A 23,232-nucleotide genomic window follows, 5' to 3' on the forward strand; every position below is an offset into this window, starting at 1 on the left:
AAAAAAAAAAAAAAAATTTTTAAAGATATATTTACTTATTTTATGTATATGAGTACACTGTAGCTGTACAGATGGTTTGAGCCATCTTGTGGTTGCTGGGAATTGAACTCAGGACCTCTGCTCGCTCAGGCCCCACTTGCTCTGGCCCAAAGCTTTACTTACTATTCTATGTAAGTACACTATAGCTGTACTTCAGACATACCAGAAGAGGGCTTCAGATCTCATTATGGGATTATGCTGGGATTTGAACTCAGGACCTTCGGAAGAGCAGTCAGTTCTCTTAACCCCTGAGCCATCTCTCCAGCCCTTATTCCTTTTTTTAAAGACAAGGTCTCATTGTTTAGCTCTGGCTGACGGCTGGTCTTGAACTTACAGAGATCCACCAGCCTCTGCCTTCCAAGTGTTGGAATTGAATCCATTTTCTTATTCCTATAATCCCCCAATACAATCATTACTCTACACTAACACTAAGGAATTAACGCCAGGATTTAGAAAGCACTCAGAACTCACAGGTAAGAGAAAAATGACTATTGTTTTGTCTGACAGCAGTAAAGACAGTGACAGACCCTGAGTGACAGTGAGCCCCATCTGCTATCGGCCAGCTTGCCAGACCCTGAGTGAGAGTGAGCCCATCTGCTAATGGCCAGCTTGCCAGACCCTGAGTGAGAGTGAGCCCATCTGCTAATGGCCAGCTTGCCAGACACTGTCTCAGCACTTCGGCTTTAGTCACTTCTTCACCATTATCTAACACCCAGTCACAAGGTTGAAAATGCTCAGGCCTCACCCTGAGTGTTCTGCCTTTTCTACCAGGTTCATATTTTAAAAGACAGACATACTTGTTTCCAGCATCTTCTCCGCTGACCTGATTTCCATCGATAATTGTAAATGATCCAATACCTAGGGAAACAAAAGACAGTCACAAACGTGTTTTTGTTTTTTTCTTTGCTTGGTTGCTTGCCCTTATATTTATTGTTTGAATGTGAGCGTGCCTGTGCCATGCACACATGAGGAGCTCAGAGACCAACCAATAGGGGTTGATTCTCTTCTTCACAATACAGGCGCCACAGATCAAATTCAACTTGTCAGGCCTAACAGCACGTAACTACCCACTAAGCCACCCTGTCAGTCTAAGAACCTCTACCTTTGTATCAGGGCCGTAAAGAAGTCACTTAGAATGCAATCACAGGTGTCACCTTACCTGGCAGTACCAAGTTTTTAAGGATTTCAGTTCCTGTAGCTGTTGCATTTATTAAGCACACATGAGCAGATTCCAAAGCTTCTTGTCCATGGTCACCCCACAATCTATAAAACAGAACAGACTGAACATTAAAAAGTTCACAAAAGTATGATTTCCTTATTAGAATGGTGATATTTACAGTATTCTTTCATAAAATAACATATACCAACCACAGCAAACACGTGGGACAGGAGCTGATATCAATGTGGGGGTTACATGACAACATAATTGAAAACTTTGAGAAACCATACTTCGCATGATATAATCAGTATTATTACTAAGTTTTGCCTTTCCGATCTTTTCTGTTACTTCTTTCAAACTAGGTAATTTATAAAACAGAAAGTCTAGGTAGAGTCGTCAACATTCAAGAAATGTGTTGGCCAAGAAAGCACTTATTGTCTCAGCTATTCAGGAAGCTGAAGCTGAAGAATCTTTTGAAGCAAGTTCAGACTCAGCCTGAGCAACAAAGAGAGGCCCTATCTCTTTAAAATACATACATACATACATACATACATACATACATACATACATAAACAGATACATGGATAAAGGAAGCTCCTTACACTTAAAACCTAGTCTGCTCTCAATCTCATTTCCTCAAGTGATGCAGACTCAGTACATTTAAGGTCTTGACATAAGACATTTCTCTGTAACATCACAAAAATAAGCAAAAATTTTATCAAGGAAACTTGCTTATTATCATCTGAAAAGGCCTCACATTGAATTCTGCAGAAGTGCTTTAAGATATAATAACAGGTATTACTACTGCCCTTGGTTGCCTTCAAGACACTAAAGGTTAAGTCCCTATTGCTGAAGACACCATGCACTTCAGACACAAGATCTAGAGGATCTCAGCTGGGTTTGACCCGGAAGCCTTCTGCAGGAAGACCAGCTTTGGCTGTATACAAACTTCCAAGGGAGAGAAGCCATGGGTAGTTAGTTCTTCCAGCTGTAATGGCTATGAACCACAAAGGCTATGAACCAGCATGGCATGACACCCATGAGGGGCAATAGTGACACTCTTATATTGGTGGTAACCAACAGCTCTCCAGTTGCACTTAAGGCTTGCACAGCAGGAGAGAAATCATACCTGTTACTGGAAACCTAGCCAACGACCCAGGGCTAGAGGTATCATGGATGTTAAGAGAAGAATCTGCTGCCACTTTACTAAATCAGCTAATTCCTAACTGCATTCTAAATATTTATTCTTATACCCACAGGTAAGTGTAGTTCTCACTGTTCATCAAAGGACTTTCTCTTTGCAACAGATGGAAATCATTACAGGAAAGCAGAGAACAAGTGACCATGGGGTACCCAGCCCCAGTTTATACACTCACAGCACAACTTCTGTACCTTAGGCTCAGAGAACATCAAGTAAGGGAGTTGAGGCAAAATGGCTGTAGGAGCCAAAGGGCCAGAAAACCTGCTGGGAGACTACATCTCCTAGAAATGGCAGGGAAGGAACATCCATGATAGATACCACAACAATGTGGCTGCTACAAGACCAACACACCTGCTAATGCAGAAGGAGAAAATCTCACGAGACCATACCCATAGACAAGAACTACAGGCAGCTAAGGGATACTGAGCATCAAACAGTCTTCTTCACAGGTGAGTGCCCAATTGATTATCGAATATCAAGTGATCAGCTTTAAGATCATATACACATAGTTGACACTAAGTGGGCTAAGCAGGTTGTATTTACATATTTGGGTCTGTGTGCGTGCGCTTGTGTGTGTGTGTGTGTGTGTGTAACAGCAACAGAGAAAAAGAGGCCATGATTTCAAGAAGGAGCAAGGAGGTCCATGGGAGGGATTGGAAGAAGGAAAGGGAAGGGAAAAATGATACAATGTTTAACTGAAAAAAATACATATATATATACATACTATAAAAGTGTAATAGCCAATGAACATTCTAATTTCTAACAGGATGACTAAGAGATGCACACATCAACAACACAGAGATGTAATAAGAACTAGAAACACATAACCTGACTGAGACTGGTGTATCACTAACAAGACAAAGTTCATGATCACACATGTATCATGTTTCTTGGGCCAATCTTGCCATCTTTACTCCCCCATTCCTTGACACACATATGTTATCTCCCAAAATCCCAACCAACCAACCAACCAACCATCTACTATTTTCTCTTCAGAATGGGAAGTATGGGAAAGTCCAAATTATTTGAAAACGCCATTGCCATACAATTACTATCAGATGCCTGGGGACTAACAAAAGACTTGGACACTCCTCCCATGTCACCAATATAATCAAAGCTTATCACAACAAACTGCACCACTTGATTTTCCATTTACTGAGCATCCTGTCTTCACTTTAAAGGGTCCCAGACCACACTGCTGGCACAGGGCTTTACCTAGAGGAACTGATCACTCAAGAGCTGGCAAATGGAGAAACAGCTTGGAAAAAAAAAAAAATCAGAGAGACCAGAAAGACTTTTTCTTTTCCCAGGAAATGGGACACAGTGTTATCCGAGTAATAAGTGGTTGGACAGTTGAAGAATGAGCCTAAGAGTACTGGTACATCTTCAAGATTCAGCAAGAAAATGTTCTTGCTGGCCTGAGAGGGGCGGGCCTCGATCCCTCGCTGTTACCTGCCGACCCAGCTTTGTTTCTGCTTCCTTCTGACCTGCCTACAGCAATAAGCAGCTCTTGTTTTGACAGATAAAATGCAGTACTTTAAGGAATAACTCAGAATCCTCTTCCAGTACCTAGCAACCTTAAGTACCTTCTCTGTTTTGTCGCCTCTCCTTCTACCTCCACCCAAACACAGAACCTACAAGCCTACACAAGAACTCGGAGCAGTTACAAGGGTTCGGCTACCTTGTCTCTCTCTCTAGAAGCTTGGGACAAAGGATGAGTCTGAAAAAAGCCAGGTGGCCCCAAGCTGAAAACATGTATATTGTAGGGCAAATTAACCTAACTTTTACAAGTCTTAGTTTCCCTATCAGTATCCACGAACGTCTGCCTTCAAGGATTCTCAGAACTAAGTACCCAAGTCTCTGAGAGTAATAACTAGGTGGTCAATACAAAGAGATATTCCCATCCTTAGGGACATCTGTAAGTGCTCTTCAGATCAAGAGAGGCGAGGGGGTGGCAAGCAGGAAATGGACTCAGTAAGGAAGGAATAAGGTGGGGAGAGACAATGAAGGAGAAATAGCTCAAGAATCCACCTGATGGTTTAGATAGGCCCTGTCCATTAAGGTATTCACAAATGGTTACTGAGTACTAGAAATGCAGCTGGCATGAATTAAGACATTTTTTTAATGTGTATGATCCCTGGTTTATAAGACCCTGTGAACTACAACAACAACAACAAAAAATAGCTTGGTAATTTTAACAATAATTACGTTGAAATTGTAATGTTTTGGAATACTAGGTTAGATAAACACTATCAAATTTGATTCTGCGGTTGGGGGATGTGGCTCAATTTGGCAAGCAGGCATGATGATGTCGAGTTCCATCCTCAATACTTCCTAAACCGGATGTAATGCTCCACACTTATAATCTCAGCTGTTAGGGGAAAAAAGAGGCAGGAGGATTGCTGCAAGTCTGAGCGCGGTCTGCTCTACATAGCAAGTCCAGGCGGCCACTCAAAGATAAAAAGACAAATAAAGGGGCGGGGGGGATGCAAAAACTTATTTTTGAGCCTGGCTGGGCAGTGAGCATCTTCAATCTCAGCACTTGAGACTTGGGACGTAGGCGCTTGCGGTCAAGACCAGCCTGGCCGACTTAAGACCATTTCTCCATATAAACGAGGGGGGCGGGGAGAACTAGGAGCGAAACTTATTTTCCTGTCTCTGTATTCTCCCGGTTCCCAAGGTCTCCCAATGGAGGCCAGGCTGGCTTTTAATCTCCGATCCACCTGCCTCTGCTTCTCAAGTCCTGGGATTACCATGATCTGGCTTCTTTTAACTTTATTTGAAAGGTGCCTACTGGAAAATGTATAATTACGAACACGGATTGCTCCGATGAAGCTAGCATGACGCATTTCTATTGGCCAGCGCGGGCGAAGAACAATACTTGACGGGGCGCAGCGCGCGGCGGTCGGGCAGGATGGGGGGGCTGCCGAGACCCGGCAGCCCAGTGGGTTCGCGATGACACCGCGCACAGCGGGAAGGGGCGAGCCGGCCTTCGCCGACCACTCTGCCCAGAGCGCCGGCTCCCCACGCCCCGCACGGCCGGACGCAATCGCAGGCCTGTGGGAGGCCGGTCCACCCGGCCTAGGCACTTAGGCCCCGCGGGTCTCGGGAGAGCCCGCCAGCCCGACCGGCTTGCTCACTCGAAAACCCCGGCTCACCTCAGCTGCCGGTCGTACTTTTGCTCCTTGAGTATCTTCCCAGGCTGCGCCATGGCCGCGCCTGGCCCGCGAACAGCAAAGCCGCCTAAGTAGGCCGCCACCCACTCGGCCCCACGCAGGCGCACTAAGCGCCCTCCTCCAGCGCGCCGCCAGTAGGGGGCGCCGGCGCTGCACTGCGCACGCGTCACTGGGAAGCCGGGGAATCCTGAGGTTGAGTGCCACAGAACCTTTCTCTCTCTCTCTCTCTCTAGTGATAATCCTTATCACTAATAAACCTTAGTCCTCTTCTGGGTGAGTTCACAGTTCCTGAGAGTCCGCCAAGAGGAACTGTACACCAGCATACTTGTATCTAGTATTCTATATAGAGAAGCTCCCCTAATGGGTAGACAGAGGGGCCCCACCCCACGGCTTCCCTCCAAGAATGTTCCCCGTGGCAACGCAATGGAAAAGGGGTTTTGAACGAGATGAAATGGCATCAGGAGACAAATGAAAAGTGGACTGGGGGGGACGGGAGGGTGTCTGAGAAGCAGCCAGGGCTGCCTGAACAAGGAGGAAATTAAAGCTACAATTGCCATCATCGATTCATGTGACACAGGATGACTGTCCTGTGGTGGCCGATGCTAAGGAAGGAGATTACGAGGAAGTTGAGGACAGGAGGGAACAAGAGGCTTGCTGACAAGTAAGGATTGCCTTCCTCTATCCCAAATCCTACAGGAGTCTCCAGATTCATGATTGCCAGATCCGCTTGCACGTCCTGAGATTATTATCCCAGCATATGATGAGTGTACATCCACACATAAAATCCTTCCAGCCTTGTGGGGTGAGGAACGAAAGAGATGGCTCCGTTTGACAGTAATGTTACAGTGCTAACAAATGCACTTTCCTTGGGCATAGTGTCAGGACCCAAGGTGAGGGCACACCCTGCTGTGACCTCCCTCCCCAACCCCTATGGAACCCAACTGATGGGAGAGAAGGGCGGTGAGGCTTTCCCAGCTCATTATGTGCGTGCTCTTCTGTCGGTTGTCACATTTCCTTCTCCAGTTAGACAGGTGAAACATAAGTGATAATAAAATACACCCAGGGAATGTGAGAAGGTCAAAAGTGAAAGGTGAAAGTTCACCTCGTAGCCTCTCGTGCACCTTGGCCCCAGGAAACGAAAGATCCCACAAATGTAATTGGAAACAATATTGGGGGCTGAGGATGTTGTACTGCGTGAGAATGGGTGATTTTGAGAAGCATTCAGTTGTTGGTAACTGGACAAGGATACCTCAGAGCATGCACTTCTTACAACTTTTTAATGTTTATTTATGGGTGTGCGTGCAAGAATGTCATCATGCAATCATGGAGGACAGAGAACAACTTGCAGAGGTCACTTTGCCTCTTCAACACAGGTTCCAGAGATAAACCCAAATCTTCCAGCTTGCTGAGCCATCTGCCGCCTCTCCTTTAAGGAAAACTTTTTGTTTTGTTTTAGTTTTTGTTTTTTTGTTTGTTTGTTTGTTTGTTTGTCTTGGTTTTTTTCGAGACAGGGTTTCTCTGTATGGCCCTGCCTGTCCTGGAACTCACTCTGTAGACCAGGCTGGCCTCGAACTCAGAAATCCGCCAGCCTCTGCCTCCCGAGTGCTGGGATTAAAGGTGTGTGCCACCACTGTCCAGCATAGTTCCCCATCCCACCCCCCGGAGTTGGGGTTACAGGTGGTTGTGAAACATTCAGTGTGGGAACTGAACTTGGATCCTCCACAGAGCAACAAGTGCTCTTAATTGCTGAGCCTTCTCTGCAGCCCTTTAAAAGAATGGGTACAAAGGAAATGAAAGAAAGGGGGAAGAAAAAAATTAAAGAGGTTATCGCTGTAGTCACTTCGGTTAAAAGAATGAATCAGGGGAGCTGGAGAGATGGCTCAGCAGTTAAGAGCACTGACTGTTCTTCTAAAGGTCCTGAGTTCAATTCCCAGCAACCACATGATGGTTTACAACCATCTGTCATGGGATCTGATGCCCTCTTCTGGTGTGTCTGAAGACAGCTGCAGTGTACTCATATAAATAAAATTTTAAAAATCTTAAAAAAAGAAAGAAAGAAAGAAAGAAAGAAAGAAAGAAAGAAAAGAAAAGAAAAGAAAAGAAAAGAAAAGAAAAGAAAAGAAAAGAATGAAGCAGGGCCTTTGTAGAAGCAAGCTTTGCCCCATGTATAAGAGGAATGGGGTCACAACATGGGGGTGGTAAAATTATTTTTAATTCCCTTTTGTAAGCAAAACTTTTATAGTGTTTTACAGAGAAGACTGGTATTTAATGGGTTTTACATGGTCAGCCTGCATCTCACAGAGAATAAATAGGCTTGGATTGGAGGAGGGATATAGCCCAATGTAAGAATTAGAGAAAAAAAAAGATACTCTGACATTTCTAGTCAGACCCAATTCAAGTCTGTTATTTCATCCATCCTTACTGATCTCTCTCCAGAGACACTGGATCTAGAGTTTGGGGAGAAGTTGAGGGCAGCCTGTAACCTGCGACAGACCAGCCAAGAGAGAAAACAGTATATATATATTGTGCTTCATGACCCCCCCAGCCTTCCCTGTCTGCCCTGGTCACCTTTGCCTTTCTCACAGGTACTCACTGTCTGGTTTGTGCCTCTCCCTAACCTCACAAGCAGCCTGAGGTGACAGCAGTCTCTCATGTTTGCAGTCATATCCCTCACAACCGGCTCCCCGCTTAACATTTACAAAGTATTTGATAAATGTGTGTTGAACGAAAGGAAAAGACTCCCGCTACATTTACTTACTTTTTTTTTTAATGTGTGTGTTGTGGCCTGGGTACCAGAAGTCCTAGTTTACCATCTCATCTGACCGTCCCTTCAGCCTCCTAGGCTCTCTAATCCTATCTTATAGATTAATAAGTAAAGGAAGTGCAAACTCAGATGTGAAGAGGGGAAGCTATTTGCTCCAGGTCTCACAGCCAGTGATCCTGGGAGTGTGAACGGCATCTATCTGGCCGATCTCTGTCTACAGATCCAGGCTCATTATTTCACACCTTATGTATACACATACACTCAAACTTGAAGTGGAACTGTATGTGGTGTGTGTGTGTGTGTGTGTGTGTGTGTGTGTGTTGCTAGGGATCAAATCTAAGAACTTCTTTTTAGTACTAACAGTAAGGATTCCAGCCTAGCCCACAAGCCCTCTATATATAGCAAGGAGCGAGATGGAGGCATTGTTCTGCCTGTTGGTGTGGAACTGGACATCTGCTGTTTCAATATGCCTCCACAGAGATCCCCAAAAGATGGGCCAACCTGGGGACAACCCCTCACTCTCTTCTAGAGCAAAAACCACTGTACCTTGGAGAAGGGAAGTGAGACCTGGTCAAGGTTATATGACAAATGAGACATGGCTTTGCAAGCTGCCCACACTCTCTTCAGCCTTTTCTGATACTCCCACATCCCTTATCCCCTGCACCACTGATGTCTTTGAGACCAAAGAGTAAACTCTCAAGCAAAGAAATCAATTCAGCTTTAAAGAGAGCATGTACCTGAACCTGGAAGTGTCTTGGTGGGGGACAGTCTGCTCCCCTAGTTGATCTGAGTGGGCTGCTGGGGCCACTGGGGTTTCACTTGAAAGGACAGATGTCATTGTCATACTTGCCTAAAGTCCCAGCACTAGCGGAAAATTACTGGGAATGGCTGCAGAAGAGAAAGAATTGAATCTTTCCCGTGGTGTAATACATTGTATATACTCTAATCCTTTTAGGCACAGAGAAGGAATTCATAAATGTTCTTTCCACTGTAATTTTGTATCTCCCTCCACCCTTCTCATCTCCAGTTTCCTCCCTAGAATCCACACAACCTTCTCCCTTGCTTTCCTTGACCCCTTGCGTGTGCCCATACAAATGAGAAGCAAATGTGCAATCCACTCCCCCCCCCCCCATGCTGTGATTTCAAAGGGTGTGAGTGAGGAACCCAGCAGCCCGGATCTTCACCTCTGCTGTCATTCACTGTATATTTTTGGCCCATCACTCAACTCTGAGCCTTGCTATCCTCATCTGTAAAATGGGCTGTAAATCTCTCTCCCAAGGGATACTATGCAAATGATAGTGGATCACATTAATATGAAGAATTCCCGTTTTCTTCTTCTTTTTTTTTAAAAAAAAAAAAACAAACCTTTTCTTTTACGCGTATGAGTGTTTTGCCTGCATGTATGTCTGCCTGCATACCATTTGCATGTCTGATGCCAGAGGAAGCCAGAAGAGGGGTGTCAGATTACTTGGAATTGGAGTCACAGAGCCACCATGTGGATGTAATGAATCCAACTTGGGCTCTTTGCAAGAGCCACATGTGTTTTTAACCGCTGATTTATTTCTCTAGCCCCCTACCTCCAACTTTATTCTTTTTAAAGACTATTTGATTTTACTTCATTTCATATTTTGTGTGTGAGTATTTTGCCTCCAAGTACATGTACGTATACACTTGCTTGTCTGGTGCCGGTAAGAGTCAGAAGAGGATGTTGGATCTCCAAACTCAGAGATAGCTGTGAGCTACCACATCAGGGCTGGGGCCCAAACCCAGGTCCTCTGTAAGCATGAGTATTCTTAACTACTGAGCCATCCAGCCACCCAACTTTATTCTTTAATTATTATAAATACATATAGAAAAGGTCTCAATTACTGTGAAGAGGAAGGGACAACAGATGTCAATCTGTACCATCCAAAGATCCTGAAGGGCACTGTAGCTCTTTCAAGGGAAGAGTATCCGATTCACTGCAGGCGGCAGGTCTCTACCTGTCCCCTGAAGGCCACTGCCTTGCCAAACTGTGGGTGGTATTTCTGGCATTGAGATCTGGAGCTTCAGTAATGTTGGAATTGCCAGATGTGAGGGTACACGCCTTGAATCCCAGCACTTGGGAGACAGAGGCAGGTAGATCTTTGAGTTGAAGGCTAGCCTGGTCCACAGAGCCAGTTCCAGGACTGACAGGGCTACAGAGAGACACTGTGTCTCAAACAAACAACAAACAAATAATTGTTGGAATCTCTGTGGTTGGAATCTCTACCACCCCCTCTACCTGGAGCGTGAGTCTTCTAGCCCTACCCTGAAGTCAGATCTGTAGAGAGAGCCCCTTTCTGCTCTTGGGTCAAAGAGGGCAACTTTCCAGGACTAGCAAATCACCGAGATCAGCTCAGCTGACGAGCTATCCATTAATGAAACACCTTTATCTAGGGACCTGGAAGAGGAAATTGAGAGAGTCAGACGTATAGGGGAGCCAGGTAGGTGAGATGAAAGGTCAGTCAAGAGCAGAAACGAAAACAGCAGCCCCTGGCCAATGTCTGACCAGCAGAGAGATTTTACAAATGGTTCATCAGCTCTTCTTGGGAATAGTTGCCCTGGGTGCAACTACTTGTCTGTCCTTCCACCAACCCATCTGTTAATCTTCCTCAAACTGTCTGCTGAGTCCTAGCCAGAAACAGCCTTATCCTTGGCACAAGGCCACATGTTAAGATGAATCAGATTGGGCCCAGTGGAGCCAGTGGGTGGAAGACAGAAGACATACCAAGAAGAGGGTACAGCAAGGACCAGGGCTGGTGGATGGGCAAAGGTTGGGCCAAGGCAGATGTTAAGTAAGATACCTTGACGACAAAGGGGAGGGCCTAAGTGCCCAGCAGGTGCATTGATGGTTATGCAGAGTGAAGGCACAAATAGCAGGCTTTAGCAAGACAAACAGAAAGTCCCTGAAGGAGGGAGGCTCCAGAGAATAAGAGAGAGGCTGGGAGGCAAGACTTCCTACGAGATTCCACTAGAATGTCTTTAGTGGGTCTAGCCTCCTCCCAGTACACTGGTTGATGCCCTTACTTTCTGCTTCTACTTCAGAGCTCTAATTACCCTTGGGCCAAGGGTTTGAAGATTGCCAACCCTATGCCTACTTCCCACATCTACTCCAAGATGCCCAGACCCTCATAGCCACAGGATCCCCTTGACCTCATAGCTTCTGAAATGAGACAAGCCAGGAGCAAACGCCTGGCGCTCCGGCTAGCTGACCTTGGTTGGGCAAGTCATCCTACCTTCACTGCCTCCGTCCCCTATTTTGTTATATAGCAGCAGCATAGGCGCTGTGGCTGGTAGAGGTGGCTGTATCAGAGGAAGGACCAAAGCTTGACCCAACCCCATCACAGCATGGCATCTGGAAAACAGGCTAAGCTTCAGTTCTGGCCACTTGCTGGTCAGTGTAACAGGGAGCCTGGGGACCCAACATCCAGGTCTTCAATGATGGACAAGCCTCGGGTGGAGGATGCAGTGTGAAATCCTCTAGTCCTCAGCGTGGGTGGTATCTCCTGTCCCAGAGTTCATATATGTGCTGGCAAAAAAGGGAGGAGAGTGGTGGGGACCCAGAACCGATGAGACAGGAGGAATAGGCTTATCTCTTCATGACCTCCTATCTCGACCTGAGACTTCACCGGCCAGTGGGCGGGTGGGGGCAGGGCAGGACCAGCCTTTTCGGCTCTGTTGGGGGGTGGGGGCGGGTCCCTGGGGAACCGCTCCTCCCGCCCGCCGCCACTTTAAGAGGCTGCTCCACCGCGGCAAGCCGGGCCGGAGCCGCAGACGGAGCAAGCGGACAGAACGGAGCTGGCAGGTGCAGGGCCGCAGAGACAGCAGCGGCATGACCGGCCACCACTGTTGGGGCTACGGCCAAGACGACGGTAGGCGCAGACCCCTGGTTCTTACCCAGCTGGACTCACTGCGACCCGCGCGTTCGACCAGGTTTTCGGAACCCGCAAGTCCCACGCTCCAGAACCCACCCGGACCTCTCTCGTGTAGTCCCCAGAACCCAACCCCTGCCCTGCTTCCTCTGCTCTGGGCGCAAAGTCCACGCTGCGCCCCGGGCCCTCCCGCGAACCACTGGGTAGCTGAGCGCGTCCTGCCTCCGCCTCCGCGCAGCGCGGGACTGCAGCGCTGGCTCCCACCCGGCCCCGCACTCTCTCTCCCCCGGCGTGCGCAGCGCTTGCAGGTGGCTTAGGGCGACGGGGGCGGGAGGGGGTGGCCGAGTCGCAGCGCCAATGCGCGGGTGTCATTGCGGGAGGCGCGCACAACGGATATGCAGGGACCTCCCTGGAGCTAGGCTCCGTGTCCCCAAGAGAGAATTTCCCCGTTGGAGTGTCCGAGCTGCGGTGCAGACTGGTACGCGAGGAAAGAGGGAGGGCACTTCGGGACACAACGGGAACGTCTGGGTGTCTACACCCGGGAGAGTGTTTCAGCGCGTCCTAAGTGAGTGGGGTCATAGGTGCCGGGTTTGGCCTGGCGGACCGCTCCTCCATTCTGCCTCAGTTTCCTCGGCACGCAGAGAGAATATGGAAGAAGCCAGTGAGCCAGACTGCTTGAGTGTGGGTCTGGGACAGATCAGCTCCATTTGGGTGGGTTTCTTGCCAAGAAGAGATAGGGTATGGGAGCAAGGGCTTCTCCATTTCCCAGAGAAGGATGATCACCCAGGATTCTGATTGTCAGGAGGGGAACCCAGGCAGGGCAATTGGAGTGGGGAGTAAGGGCTGGAGGGGTACTATTCCCCCAGCCCCACTTTTTCCAGGGATTGTCACTTTGTGAGAGCGAGCGAATGTCCCGGGCTATTTATTGTCTGTGGTAGGAAGTTACAACTGACCAGAGGGAATCCCATACTTGCAGTTTCTGCCCTCTCTGGGACTCTCAAAGACTAATGACCATGTTTTTGGAAGAGCAACCTTCAATTTGGACATACTAGACTGGACAGAGACATTCAGGGTAAACGGAGATGACAGAGACCGGCAGAGATGGTGAGAGAGGCATAGAAAAGCCAGGTTAATAAAAGACCATCTTCTGTCTGCAAAGCACTGGATCCGCTTTTAAGTGCCGCCCCGCCGCCCCCGTAGTCCCAGTGCCCGTCCCTAACCTTCCTACTAGCCCTGTCCTCCAGCCCTGTGCTTCGAGCATCCTGAACAGCTTGTTCTCCTCAGGCACCTACCCCTCACGCAGTCAGACCTGGGCGGTCCAGCTCACGAAAGGGAAAGACAGAGGACAGAGGTGCCCAAATGCGGCATCGCTCACAGGGCTTCAAAAATAACCCAGTAAGGCTGGGCCACCATTCTGAGTCATCCATTGGGGACATGGCTCTGTCGGCACCTGCTGCTGTTTTCTCGGGAAAACTTAAGAAGCCAAAAAAGGGGGAGAAGCACCAGCCGGCAGCAGCTCTAAAAATAGGCTGCCTCTCAGGATGTTCCCCAGGGAGATGCTGAGCCTCCCTACTGAAGATGGAGTCTCTGGGAGGCAGGTGGTGGGTGCCTGTGGGTGTGCATGCAGGTGTGTGTGTGTGTGTGTGTGTGTGTGTGTGTACATACATGCATTCCTGGGTATATGTGTGCATGGGTATGCGGTCTGCTGTGGTCCCTTCATTGGCATTCCAATAGAAGGTGTATGTGTATGAGGGTGCATATGTGTATGTGTCAGATGTGATCAGCAGGCCTGGGGGTGGTGTGCAGGGGGAGCTTGGACCTTCATGATCTGCTGAGTCCAGGTCACTGCATATTCATACATATATGTATGGACACAAGAAGATCTATACGGACGTGTCAGCGCATGTTAGGAGAAGGCAGGTAGAGGCAGTCCATGCACATGCTATATTTTATACCCGTGCGTGCGACATGCTGTGTGCTTATACCGGTGCATGTATGCACATGTGAGCATGCATGGCTGACCCCCAGTTTCTCATTTATGACATGAACCCCATGCTGCTTCCTACCCCATAAAATTCTGGTTGTGAGGAGAAAGCTCGTCCCCAATTAAAAGCCAGGCTGATGAGAGTTTTTATTGGTCCAAGTGCCAAGTTTGCACTAAGTTCCTTGGAGTACAGGAAGAGGCTGAATTGCTCACAGGGTTAGGTAAAATAGCATGGCTTCAGATGCCCAAGGGCCTCCCTGAGTGTTTACTGGGCTTGGGCTGAGTTACTCTCTGGAGTTACCTCTGAGTTGATGGCCTACAGTGCTTCTCTGGGCTCCTGTCAATGCTGGGGGAGGGCAATGGGAGGGGCTTGGAAGCTGTTTGCCAGAGAGGTAATGGCAGGTAAATGAAGACATGAAAGAGGTGGGATTAGGATTCGGGGTTGTGTTCTCCCAGAGCTTGGCTTGTCCTCCGGAGCTTGATTGGCCTGAGACCTTGACCACTTTCTATCTATAGGCCCTTCAAATTGGCACAAGCTGTATCCCATTGCCCAGGGAGACCGCCAGTCACCCATCAATATCATATCCAGCCAGGCTGTGTACTCGCCCAGCCTGCAGCCATTGGAACTTTTCTACGAGGCCTGCATGTCCCTCAGCATCACCAACAATGGCCACTCTGTCCAGGTGGACTTCAATGACAGTGATGACAGAACCGGTAAGTGGCCCCTGCCAAAACCTAGCACCCATCCCCTTTTGGTCCCGCACCATGGGTGGGGGGGGATGGGGGGGCCGTCTTAGGAGGGGCCGCTTGCGAAGCTCCCCCTCTCTCACTGGCTGTGGTAAAGCCTGGGGCTCAGCCTCAGCCTCTCATTGCATAAAATGGAGCAATAAGATATTCCCTAGGGGCATAGGGGAAGCAGGGGGAAAAAAGATGGAAATGATGTTTGTAGTCCTGCATAAAACAGATGCTTAAGAACTGCTAACTCTCTTCCTTCCTTTCCTCTCATAGCTTCAGATCAGTTTTGGTTTTGCTCCTAGCCACTCACTGACCTGCCTGTGGCCTTGGCCCAAGCCCTCTTCACTGTGGACAGGACAGGTCCCCAAAGGAAGGGGTGGGGGGGGAAACTGAAGTGTTCTGTGTGCCCAAGTATGTGCTAGAATTCAGGCAGCCTCAGCTGGGTGGTGGAGGTGCACGCCTTTAACCCAGGCCCTCAGGAGGCAGAGGCAGGCAGATCTCTGAGTTGGAGGCCACCGTGGTCTCGCACAGAGCAAGCTTCAGCAAGGGCTACACAGAGAAACCCTATTTAAAACAAAAAGAAACAAAAAGAATTCTGCTAGTCTCTCTTTTAGTCTTCCCAAGAACCCATTACAGTCCCTGAGGCTCAATGGTAGAGCACCTACCAGCATGCACAAGGTCCTGCATCAACCCATCTGGGACTGGGGATACAGCTTAGTTAGCACAGTGCTTTCTTAGAATGCACAAGTTCCCAGGTTTGAGCCCTGGCATCTCTTAAAACCTAGGGTCAATAGTACATACCTGTAATCCCAGAACTCCAGAGATGGAGGTAGGAGGGTAGACATTCAAGGTCAGCCTTGGCTACATAGTGAGTTTGAGGTCAGCCTGGGTTAGTGATCCCATCTAAAACAGTGCCTCCCTGCCACCCCGTCAGAAGGGTTAGCAAATCCCCAGTAAGCCTCTGCTCTTGCTGCAGAGGGGAGAAAGACTAGCAGAGCCCTAAGAAGCAAAGGACAAAGCACGCCTACGGACTGACTCTTGTAAAGGTCTTCACACAGAGCCCCAGACGCGGACCAGGGGTCTAGATGACAGTGTATGGAGAAGCAGTTTGCAGACCTGAACATAACCTGCTCCAACTTCATAAGTCTCTCCAACTTATCCATGGCCTTCAAGGTCGTCACCGTCATGGGCCAGAGTGAAGCCTGCAGAATATTGAGGCCCCGCCTTCTGAGGCCTCTTTGCTTTAAGACCAGCTTCCAGGTTTTCAAGACAAATTCCTAGGCAGAGGCCTTAGGAAAAACTCTTTAGTGAAAGAACATTCTTATCACAGGCTCTGTGAGAGAGTGAGTGGGCTAAGAAGAGAAACTGTTAGGTTTTTTGTTTTTTTTTTATGTAAGGGAATATGATTTTTTTTTCTCTTCCCTGCCCCCTACTCAATGAAAGTGTTCAGGAGAACTTAGCTGGCTAACAGAAAATCAAGAGAAAAGAAAGTCCCACCTCTTACATGGGGAGGGGGAGAGAGAGAGAGAGAGAGAGAGAGAGAGAGAGAGAGAGAGAGACTCTGTTACAGTTTTTCCAGAAGCAGCAAGCCTAGCAGAGCCTTGGAAAAGAGAGACAATGTATTGCCTAGTTCTGTATTCTAAGAAGAATCTTGGAAAAGCCACACGGGACCCTAGATAACCCTGGGTGGCAGTTATAGAGGAGCAGCTGTCATGGCTGTGTCTCTTAAAACAGCCTTCAGAGGCTCCACTCCAACAAGCCCCCTTTGTCCTAGGACCAGAGTCCTGGTTTCCAAGGCAAAGTCCTAGGCAGAGGCCTTAGGGACGAGTCTTTAGTGAGTATTTGGATAACTGGCCTGAGGATTCACACCAGAGGCCTGGCTGGAGTTCTACTTATTCGGGGGCCCAGTGGAAAGAGGAAGGTAGGTGGGGTTCTGCCATCGCCCATTGTAGGTCACTGGAGGTCAAGCGGGCCGATACCCAACAGAGCATCAAATGCATAGATCACAGTGGACAGCAGAGCATCTGTAATCATATAAAGCAGCTGTTCTCAGTCTGTGGGTGCTGATCCTTTGCAGAAACGGACCTCTGGACTTTGTCCTGGTCACCGGTCATGAAGTGGCCTGGTGGAATTGAGCTTAGAGATGTCATTTGATCCAGGAGCTCACATTCAGGCCTAGCTAGGGCCTTTCCACCCACAGATCTCTTTCAGCTGGAAATTCTATCAGTCCCAAGAGGCCTTCTGTGTAGCCCTAGGTCACCAGCTATCAAGGTGAGAAAGTTACAAATTCGCCATGGTTGGGACCCTCCAAAGGGGCATCTGTACAGGGGATGGCCCTGGGAGACCCTGAAACTGACTGGGAATGTAGGGCCTCTCGGGAAGTGGCCTCCGGTTCCAAGCAATGCCATGTTCTGTCGAGGCTCCATGTGGGAGGGAAGCAATGTGGCCTGGTTGGTGGTGAGGAGTTTGGGGTATGCTCTGTACCTCGTTATGTGGTCTTACTTCAGTTTCCTCCCTTATAAAATAAGTCCAGCCAGGCAAGGTGGCACACTCCTTTAATCCCAGCACTGGGAGATAGAAGCAGGCAGATCTCTGTGAGTTCAAGGCTAGCCTAGTCTACATAGTGAGTTACAAGCCAGCCTGAGATACCTAGTGAGACCCTTTCTCAAAACACACACACACACACACACACACACACACACGCACGCACGCACGCACGCACGCACGCACACACACAATAATAATAATAATAATAATAATAATAATAATAATAATAATAATAATAATAATAGCAAGCCAAAAGGGGCTGGAGAGATGACTCAGCGGTTAAGAGCCCTGACTGCTCTTCCAAAGGTCTTGAGTTCAAATCCCAGCAGCCACATGGTGGCTCACAACCATCTGTCATGAGATCGGATGCCCTCTTCTGGTGTGTCTGAAGACAGCTACGTTGTACTTACATAAAATAAATAAATAAATCTTAAAAAAAAAAAAAAAAAGCCCCAAAAAAAATTTTTTCCTTTCTGCGCTCTAAAAAAAAAAAAAAAAATTGTTTCCATTCAGCCATGGGTCAGGCCCTCAGAAATGGGATGCCTATTGTTTGTAGGGACAAAGGGTCTGAGAAAGCTTCTACAGGAAATCTGGCTGGAGCTGGGAGGGAGGGACCAGTATAAAGCCCTACTCTATCAGAGCAGACTCCTCAACAGTAGGCCATCTTCTACCTTGACCCAGACTGGGGGTCAGACCATAGGGACTGGGGGGGCCAACCCTTGCCCTATCCAGCAAGTTTTCCACACGGAAAATGTAGTCCCGAGCCAGTGTTGGGAGTATAGGCCTGTGATCTTAGCTACTCTGGAGGCTGATGCAGAAGAATAGTACATTCAAAATGAGCAGAGCACCTCAAAAAAAAAAAAATAAATAAATAAAGTCCCAAAAGGGTTGGAGATTAGCTCAGTGATAGAGTGCTTGCCTAGAATATTTGAGGCCCTAAATTCAATCCCCAAGATGGCCAAAATAGATAAATTATGGAGCGAGCCCTTGGTCGGTCGGGATCATCAATAGAGTGCTTGTCTAACATGCATAAAGCCCTGGGTTTGATCCCTATCATCACACACACACACACACACACACACACACACACACACATTCCCTACCTGGGCTGCCTGGGTCCTGGCACTGCCACTCACCAAGCTGAGTGCTCTCCCATACTAACGGCTACATCCCACTTCTGCCCACAGTGGTGGCTGGGGGCCCCCTGGAAGGGCCTTATCGTCTCAAGCAGCTCCACTTCCACTGGGGCAAGAAGCGCGATGTGGGCTCAGAGCACACAGTGGACGGCAAGTCCTTCCCCAGCGAGGTAAGGTCTTTTTCACTGTATCCCTCTGTTGCCTGGGGAAGGAGGGTATATAGGACTGTGGGGGTGGGGTGGGTGGGGCTCAAGGATGCCTAGAGAAGGGCTCTGAAGAACGTGGGCCTTTGGGAGAGATCCCTGTCCCCACCTGAATGCTGTCCAGACACCTGAACTATGTACACTATGTATGCATCCTGGAGTTTTAGGAAGGACCCAGAATGGGATGGACACCTGAGATTAGGGGGCTTGAAGCCCCACCTCTTACAGAGGGAGCAAGGGAAGACTGATCTCGTGCCCCTGCGGTTTCTGGAGACACTCAGCCCTGGTCTGGCCTGGCTTGTTCTTGCCTCTCCAGCTACATCTGGTTCACTGGAACGCCAAGAAGTACAGCACTTTTGGGGAGGCAGCTGCAGCCCCTGATGGCCTGGCTGTGGTTGGTGTCTTCCTGGAGGTGGGTGGTGGATCCCCGGGGCTGGGAAGAGTATGGGAGACTCGAGTTCCCTTAGTTTTGGGATGAAGGGATTGGGGGCTCACACTGTCTTCTTCCGGGCAGACGGGAGATGAGCATCCAAGCATGAACCGCCTGACAGACGCTCTCTACATGGTTCGGTTTAAGGTGAGACCGCCGGGGTTGCTGTTCCTAGCTTGAGCGGCCAGCTGGAGAGGGAGGATGGTCGCGACTGGCCCGTGGAGTGGCCCATTCACTTTGGCATTCTGGTCTCACCCCTAGCTAAGCCCCAGGGTGAGGGCTGGTTCCTCAGGCCATGGACCTGGTCTTCTTCATCAGGACCCCATGGGTGCTTAGCATACATATCTAATCACATGGATGGTGATCTGTCCCATCTCCCAGTGAGAGCATCCAAAGGCAAGGGTATGAACAGGATGACCAGAGAGTCCCCGAAGCCACGGTTTTTACATGAAAGCAAATGAGAGGGCCTGGCCTGGCTGGGAGGTTGCACCTAGGATCACAGATATTTGCCTACAGTTTGTATCATCATGTCAAGAAGAGGCCCACATCTTACTGACAGCAATGAGCAAGGAAACCCCTGGGCTGATCTTGGTAGGAGCTCTGTGCTAATTCCTGGGTCCCCATCCTTCCCAGGACACCAAGGCCCAGTTCAGCTGCTTCAACCCCAAGTGCCTGCTGCCCACCAGCCGACACTACTGGACCTATCCTGGCTCCCTGACCACACCCCCGCTCAGTGAGAGTGTCACTTGGATTGTGCTCCGGGAGCCCATCAGGATCTCCGAGAGGCAGGTGAGTCCTCCCAAAGTGTGCCGCGGATGGGAACATTCAGATTTCAGCCCTGGCAGGATGACACCCAACGAGCAGGATGTGGTCTGGGCCCTTCCCTCTGGCTACCATTCTGACTACTAAACCGTAGGATCTTTGATGTCAGCTTGGTTGCTAGCCCTGAAGACCCAACCATGGCAGGAAGTGAAGGAGCCTGAGCCTGGGAAAACTGGGTTGCAGTCAGAAAGCTGCAGTTGCCCAAATGCCTCAGCTAGGCAGGTTCAGAATCAGCCTTCCAGTTTCATGTTCAGGGGGTCGCGCCCACTAAGAAGCAAATAACTGGCCGGGCATGATGGCGCACGCCTTTAATCCTAGCACTCGGGAGGCAGAGGCAGGCAGATTTCTAAGTTCGAGGCCAGCCTGTTCTATAAAGTGAGTTCCAGGACAGCCAGGGCTACACAGAGAAACCCTGTCTCTGAAAACCAAAAAAGAAGAAGAAGAAGAAGAAGAAGAAGAAGAAGAAGAAGAAGAAGAAGAAGAAGAAGAAGAAGAAGAAGAAGAAGAAGAAGAAGAAGAAGCAAATANGAAGAAGAAGAAGAAGAAGAAGAAGAAGAAGAAGAAGAAGAAGAAGAAGAAGAAGAAGAAGAAGAAGAAGAAGAAGAAGAAGAAGAAGCAAATAACTATGGTTGACTCTCAAAGAAAAGAAAGAGCAGGGCGATTGGAGTGAAGCAGGGGAAGCCGAGGGGTAACACTTCCTGAGCAGCATCTGGGATCATAGAGGAATGATCGCACCCCACCCACCCCACCCCCACCCTGACCCATCCTCTTTGTCTTAAGATGGAGAAATTCCGGAGCCTGCTTTTCACCTCAGAGGATGATGAAAGGATCCATATGGTGGACAACTTCCGGCCACCACAGCCGCTGAAGGGCCGAGTGGTCAAAGCATCTTTCCAGGCCTGACCTTCCCACCTCCCCAGCCAGCCACTGGGGCGCCATCCTCCCAAGGGCTTCCATGTCAGCGGACACCAAACCATCTGAGGCTCGCTCCCAGTCGGGGGAGGGTGCTACGGGTCCTCCTTCAGCTGGCTTGCTCCTTGACCACATTGAAGGGTTCTTGATGGAACCCTGGAGTTGGGGGTACCCCTCCAGTTGCCTTGGGGAGGGGCTGGAAGAACAGGAACTGAGCAGAGTCCAAGCCTGGGCTGCCTCTGTTCACCCAGATCCAAAGGCCCCTGAGAATCTCCTCCTGTCTTCCCTGCTGGCCCAACTGGAGTTCACACTGTGATGGCCAAGACACAGCCTCCGAGCCCCCTGGGGCGGGGGTTGGCAACTGTCTCTGCCATAAAGACTCAAGCAATAATTAGAGGTGGGCAGAGCTGCCCTCTCTGCATTACCTCTTCTGCAGGCCTCTGCCATACATGCACCTCACTGCCAGGCCATTACAATAGCACCCAGACGCTGGAGGCGATGTGGCCCCCTCCAGTCATCTGCTGCCACGGGCAGGCCCTGGCTATAGCTTCTATACTATCTCCCTTTGTTCCTACCCAGTCACCAAAGCCACCTACATAACAACCCACTCATGTACTAGCAAATAAATTCATTTACTCATGGAACCAATTCTCCCTGTGTGCCTACGCTCTGTCCAGTCCTGTTCTAGGCTCTGGGGAACCGGTGGTTAGAGAGTCAAGGAGTGGCTAGCACTGACTACCCAGAAGCTGTGGGAGCAGAGTGAGAAGCCCCCTCTTTGGAGGGAAGACTGTAATTCTAGCCAGTGTGCTGAGGCGGAGAGCAGTTTGAGATAGAGCAAGGGTGAGGCTCCCAGGTGAGAAGTTAATGTGACTATAGGGCTGATCCACAGGGCAAGGGAATGGGGTGAGGGTGGGGCTACTGAGGAGCCATTGGCAGGGCCAGGCCTGCAAATGGGGCAGATTCCTGCAGAGTGAGGAGAGGAATGACTAGGAGACAGAGAAAAGCAGAGACTAAGGGGGAAAGAAGAGAACAAAGAATGTCCCCAGGGGGGGGGGTAATGGATTGTGTTAGATGCCCATATTTATCAGTGCCGGAAGGAAAATTTACAGTGGCACAAAATCTAGTTCTAAACTTTGCATTTACAAAAAAACCTGAAAATGAGTGTCCCCTTAAATTGACACCAGAAGTACTTTCTTCTCTTCCTGCCAGTCTCAGTTCCAGTCCAGGGAGCTCCTATGGCCGCTCATCTTTGGGTTTAGAGTCTCAGGGAGCAGACCCAGTGAGGTAGCCAAGCAGGCAGACAGTTAAAGGGCCTGGGCCTAATGGGCTGGGGAGGTGGGGACCTGGGAGAGTGTGAAAGTACACATTTGGCATAGGTGGGGAGAGACAGCTGAGGGGCACCTTGGGGAGAAAGAGGCTGGCTAGGGGCAGGGTTGGCAGTCTGACAGCAGGTCACCTGTTGGCCATATCCCTAGCTCTTAGCACGTTCATTATACGAGAAAGGAACTTCCAGGTCACAGGGTACTGCTGGGCCTTTGCGTTCTGGAAGGTTAGAAGGGAGTTTGCGAGGCTCGGTGGTGTAGGCCTATGGTCCCAGCAACCTTGGAAGCTGAAGCAGGAGAATAGTTAAGTTCAAGATCTTCCTGGATGGCAGGCTCAAAGGCAGCCTGGTAAATCGGTGAGACTAAGTCTCAAAGTAGAAAGCAAAAAGGAGGGAGGGGGTCCCCAGAGTACCATCGCTCTCTGGGGAGCTATGGCAGCTGATGGCTAATGAAAGGAAGTCATTTCTCTTTGGGGGGCGTGGTTACCGGTAGGCGGCTCCTGATCCAGTGGATGACTACATTCCCTCTCACATGGTCAACATTAGTGGGCCCTCTCACGTGGTCAACATTAGTGGGACTTAGTAGGCCGGGAAGTGAGATAGACTGGCAGGTCCCAGAGGTCATAGGAAGTGAACAAGATCAAAATACAGTATATTCCACTCTGTGTCCACTTCCCCCTTGGGGCAGTTGGGGCCATTGCACACTTGGCTGGACTGGAGGAAAAGAAGCTTAGCCAGGCAGGTGGGTGCAGGCAGGTTCTTGTTCAGCAATGAATGAGAGGAGAGTGTGTAGGCAAAGAACACACACTGGGAAACAGCTTTGGAGAACTGGTTCAGTTTATTGGGGGTGGGGGGGAACAAAGGCTATTTAAAGGGGTGAGGAGGGGTCACTGGGGTAAGTTTACATCAT

The 23,232-nt window shown here is 49.2% G+C and overlaps 2 protein-coding genes across 5 annotated transcripts in view; one reads left to right on the forward strand and one right to left on the reverse strand.

Moving 5' to 3' along the window:
- The window catches only part of Nae1 (NEDD8 activating enzyme E1 subunit 1), a 24,301-nt gene extending 18,640 nt beyond the window's left edge, over positions 1-5,661 (reverse strand). The window contains exons 1-3 of the mRNA XM_021220853.2: positions 5,558-5,661; positions 1,199-1,302; positions 837-897 (exon numbers count right to left, since the gene is read on the reverse strand). Coding sequence (XP_021076512.1) covers positions 837-897; positions 1,199-1,302; positions 5,558-5,610 — 218 coding nt within the window. The 5' untranslated portion in view covers positions 5,611-5,661. The remainder of the gene's footprint in view (positions 1-836; positions 898-1,198; positions 1,303-5,557) is intronic.
- A 142-nt stretch (positions 5,662-5,803) lies between these two features.
- Positions 5,804-21,645, forward strand: Ca7 (carbonic anhydrase 7). 4 transcript variants are annotated; one of them, XM_021220549.1, is made up of 7 exons: positions 5,804-6,236; positions 14,733-14,930; positions 18,686-18,804; positions 19,154-19,249; positions 19,352-19,414; positions 19,901-20,056; positions 20,870-21,642. In XM_021220549.1, exons 2-7 carry the CDS (start codon positions 14,861-14,863, stop codon positions 20,990-20,992), a joined length of 627 nt encoding a protein of 208 aa, XP_021076208.1. In that variant the 5' UTR covers positions 5,804-6,236; positions 14,733-14,860; the 3' UTR covers positions 20,993-21,642. The 4 variants fall into 4 exon arrangements, with proteins under 4 accessions (XP_021076208.1, XP_021076206.1, XP_029388395.1 ...); XM_021220547.1 differs by lacking the exon at positions 5,804-6,236 and adding an exon at positions 12,128-12,232 and having other exon boundaries at positions 20,870-21,645; XM_021220548.1 differs by lacking the exon at positions 5,804-6,236 and adding an exon at positions 12,623-12,710 and having other exon boundaries at positions 20,870-21,645.
- Positions 21,646-23,232: the final 1,587 nt, after the last annotated feature.

This window comes from Mus pahari, chromosome 20, assembly GCF_900095145.1.
Source record: "Mus pahari chromosome 20, PAHARI_EIJ_v1.1, whole genome shotgun sequence".
NCBI classification, from domain to species: Eukaryota; Metazoa; Chordata; class Mammalia; order Rodentia; family Muridae; genus Mus; species Mus pahari.